This window comes from Atta cephalotes (genome assembly GCF_000143395.1).
Source record: "Atta cephalotes unplaced genomic scaffold scaffold00079, whole genome shotgun sequence".
Classification (NCBI taxonomy): domain Eukaryota; kingdom Metazoa; phylum Arthropoda; class Insecta; order Hymenoptera; family Formicidae; genus Atta; species Atta cephalotes.
The window spans coordinates 576,789-581,326 of record NW_012130143.1 but is presented as its reverse complement, the minus strand read 5'-3'; the positions used below and the strand labels follow the sequence as shown (position 1 = coordinate 581,326).

The window sequence follows — 4,538 nt, the reverse complement described above, 5'->3', positions numbered from 1 at the left end:
ATATATATATATATATATATATATATATATATAAAACAATATTTTTATTAAATACTTAAAAATTATTAAATACTTAAAAATTCATACTATAAATCCTTTAAATATAATAATTTATGTATATAAATCTAAAAACTTCTTGTTCACATTAATTTGCATAAAATTATACCTATATATGTATTGTATACATTTATACGTTGGGATATTATATCTGCCATGGCAATAGTAATAATTCATTCAGTTTCTATTATCTGAACATGTAACAATCGTTTTAATTTTTTCCTTATATTGCAAACACTTTAATTCATTTGCATACTTCTGATGTAAAATCGATAATAAAATCTGGAGAATCTATTCCTTTGTATCGATGAATTTTGTATCGATGTATATTATAAAATATGTATTATGTATCTCTTGAAAACATGTTCGTTTAATAAGGAATATTTATGTATATATGCTTTACGACAAAATGAAATTAAAAAATACGTAAAAGCCCTAAATATATATCATTTTATCTTAATCCCAAACAGTCAACAATATGTATGTCGAATAATTTTATCTTGGTCAGTTGTAATGAATAATTGAGCATAAATAAATAAATTGTTAAGATATTAAAATTTTATATAATTGCATCAACTAATAAATTGCCGTAGATGCACTGAAAATATATTTAAAGATACTGCTTATTGCTTTTGCACAAAATCTAACATTTTTGTATTTTTTTGTAAATTTAAGATATAATGTAACTGTTGTAATCCATTAATTATATAAATTTATATTTTTTAATGTTTTGTAATATGGAAGGACATATATAGTACATTTAAATGATGAATATAAATTGTATAAAAATGTATTTATTTTTACAATTGAGCAACCGAGCTGCAAAACATAGATACACGTGCAAACTTATTTTATTTTAGGTTTTTAATCGCATTTACCGAAATTATTAGTGCATCACAAAATGTTTTATATTCACCATTGTAATTAATTATATATAACTATAATATTTTCAATCTCTTTTCTTGTTTGATTAATTATTACCGAGATTATTTTCATAATTTTACAAGCAGCGTGTCCCACTGCTTATTATACATTAGATAATCAAATCGATAATCTGTTTAGAACAGTTTACCACTTTGTTTGACGTACTGAGGTCAGTTGTGCTTTCTGATAGAGTTCTAAGAACATTTAAAGCAGTTTCAGATTGTCGCACAGCGCTAATTAGTTCATTACGATTACTGGGATCTGGAGTAGCGGCTAATAATGTTCCTAGTCCAACCAGAGCTCTGAACATTGCTTCGGGTTCATTTAAACGAGGCAATATGGTAAATAATATATTTAGAGCTCTCGTTCTACCAGGTGCATCGTTATATTTATTAAGCGCTACGATCAAATTCAATATATAAGTTGATATTGCAACCTGTAATGTAACATCACAATCTGTAAGCTCGTCTATCTACAAATCTTATACCGTTTTCGATTTTTCATATAAAAAAAAATATCACTTTATATTAAAATAATTAATATAAAATTGAGAATTGCATCTATGATTATTTTATAAATATTTTTAAAATAATAATTATAAATATTTGTGCGATTTAAATTTTCATTAGACTTTCTTTGGTTTTTAATTATTATTTTAATAATTGATATGACATACCTGATTATTTTTGTTTCCAAGAGACTGTAGATCCAATAGAGACGTGAGTATTTCATCCTTATGATCTAAACAGAATTTCTCTCCTTTTTCATGCTGGAACATATTGGCTATCAGACGAAAAGTAAGCATTTGATTTGACAAAGCTGCATCGGATTTGATATGTCTTCGTATGATCAATAACAATTCTTCGGTACACAGTTGATCGTTTACTTCTTTGTGAAGTACAGCGAGCCTTGCTATATCGAGAGCTGGGAACACTACGTGGTTGGGCCAATCTAGAGAACTCTTTAATGCGCTGATAGCACTGGCTGTGATTTCTTCAGATACTTGATTGTTCATAAATTTTTCTATCGCATTCAGCTTCTCCTCTGGTATTTTTAATATATTTTCTTGTTTATTATTCAACTCATATAATTTTTCTGTAATTAATTTTATAAATGTTTAACTGATAAACAGTAAAAATTATGTTGCATTTTTCCTTTACATCTAATCTTAAATAAATCTTAATTACCGAGAATAGCAGATAAATTTGCTTGTTCTAACTTTAAATACTTCGAGTGAGGTATATAAGAGGGAGACGCAGATGTATTGGAAGAATTAAATGCCGATTGTGCACTAATATCGGGTGCACAAGATGATGCATTAGATGATGTGCCTGATCCAGGAACATATCGGCTTCCACCTGTAAAAGGATCTACATATTGCGACCCAGTATTTAAAATTGGAGATGGTTCAGAGTTCTTTACTATAAAGTTTGCAACCTGAAATACATAATCTTTTTTTCAGATTTGCGATTTTCAAATTATTTTTTAATATAAATAATCAATAAAGTATAAAAGATTATATTTACTTTTCAAAATGTATACCTGATCTAAGAATAATTGACTGAGATTATTGTCATGAAGGAACTTCTGCGCGACATGCCAGGGATCTTGGCCTTTATTGTATGGAAGTTTTAAAGGAGGCACACCGTCTTGTATGTCAACTGAAAAGACGTAATCGTATTCTATGCCATTATAAAGTTGTTTTCCAGAGGTAGCCGCTGTACCGCCGGACGCACCCATTACATCGCCAATTTTTATCCATCGTTGCTCGCTTTGCGACCAACTGTACGCTCTAACTCCATCTCCTTCATTTACAATCTTTGTTTGGCCATCTCTTTGACCAGGCTGTAGAAGAACTCTTGAATCTGGCAAACTATACACAATAAAAACTAATTATAATTGATTACAAATTAAAATAACAATACAATATATACATGAAAAATTATTTTATCCAAAACAAAATGTACTTACTCCTTTATGTTGATGTCTCCGATTATCTGCTGTGCATTTAGAGTTGTGTTCGCTACTTCTTTCTCAAATGTTTCCAAAGTCTCTCTATTTGCATATCGTTCGGGGTCAGATGAGAATATCCTAATGGCTCCATCGGAACTTCCAGCGACTATGTCGCCGTTTGAAAACAAATCAATGCACCATATCGATTGTGTAGGTAGAACAATGGTTTGTTTCAGTTCCGCATTGTACCATATCCTAATAGTTCTGTCTTCTCCAGATGAATAGACGTATGTACCATTCGGGATGGCTGCTATACTATAGATATAATTCTCATGACCACAATAAGTGCCTAAACAAGTCCCAAGTTTAGCATTCCAGTGTCTTATAGTGGCATCGTTCGCACAAGATAAGAATTCATCCTCTTTAATGTCAACTATGTCGCGGACGCAGTCGGTATGACCTGTCAATTTGTGTTGCACCGAACCGTCTCTTGACCATACTATTATTAATTTGTCGGCTGATCCACTTATTATACTGCCGCTCGATAAATCTGCTACACACCATACTGCGGCAGTGTGACCCACGAGGTTCACCTGTGGTTTACTCAAGTCTTTCACATCCCATAATTTAGCAGTGAGATCCCAGGAACTCGAAAGGAATGTACCTTCTTTTTTTCCGGTCTTTAAATTACATACATTATTTTGATGCGCTGTTAGTGTATGCGCAGGTACAGTTTCATTCGCTATGTAGACACATATGGTGTTGTCATTGCTGCCGGTGATGATATAACCTTTGGGATCTCTCTCCGATGGATTTATAACGCACACTGAATTAACAAAGTTAGAGTGGCCTGTTAACATCGCGATCTGCTCGTACTCGTTGCTCCTCCTGCAAAAATTCTATGTTTCAATAAGACATCTTAAGCATTTTATTAGTCCTTCAGAGTTGATATCTACTGATATTGAGTTTATATGACCTATTTAATATGTTATTAAAAGTCACTGATTTAACATAAAGATTATAATTGAATGACTCTAACAGATCCATATAGCAAATTTTCTAGAAATATTTTGAGGCCATAGGTCTGGACATCTTTAGGAAATTCTTTGAAGATCTGTGCTAAATGGACACCAACTGTTCTGGAGGACATAACTGAATGAGAGTCCAATCAGCTCTATGAGACCTATCAGCTCCAGAAAGTTAATCCAAAGTAATTAAAGATCACTTGCAATATCAATATTCAATTGAAAATCCTATCCATATGCGAACATCCTTCATGATCCAAAAACTTTCAAGACTCAGGTCTTCTCAGGTAAAACTTTTCAGTTTTAAGTTAAAGTTGTTAAATTTAAGTTGTTCTGCCTCAAATTCTTTTTATATATATAAAAAAGTAGATACAAAAAACGTAGATTATATCATTGTAAAATCATATGAATGTTGAAAGAATAAACCGAAATTTTTTCAGATTTTTTAAAGTCAAAAACCCTTTGAAAAACATAATCAGGTATCAATGACTCGATTAGATTAGGAAAGCAATGAAAAAAACTGGATCAAGGAGGGTTAACCTCGCATACACAGAGAAACGCGTGTCTCTCTCTCTCTCT

At 31.3% G+C, this 4,538-nt stretch overlaps 1 protein-coding gene across 1 annotated transcript in view; it reads right to left on the bottom strand.

Moving 5' to 3' along the window:
- Window positions 1-1,090: 1,090 nt before the first annotated feature.
- The window catches only part of LOC105624450 (phospholipase A-2-activating protein), a 7,055-nt gene continuing 3,607 nt past the window's right edge, over window positions 1,091-4,538 (bottom strand). Inside the window, exons 3-7 of the mRNA XM_012205811.1 lie at window positions 2,953-3,822; window positions 2,524-2,854; window positions 2,169-2,418; window positions 1,658-2,076; window positions 1,091-1,417 (exon numbers count right to left, since the gene is read on the bottom strand). Coding sequence (XP_012061201.1) covers window positions 1,091-1,417; window positions 1,658-2,076; window positions 2,169-2,418; window positions 2,524-2,854; window positions 2,953-3,822 — 2,197 coding nt within the window. The remainder of the gene's footprint in view (window positions 1,418-1,657; window positions 2,077-2,168; window positions 2,419-2,523; window positions 2,855-2,952; window positions 3,823-4,538) is intronic.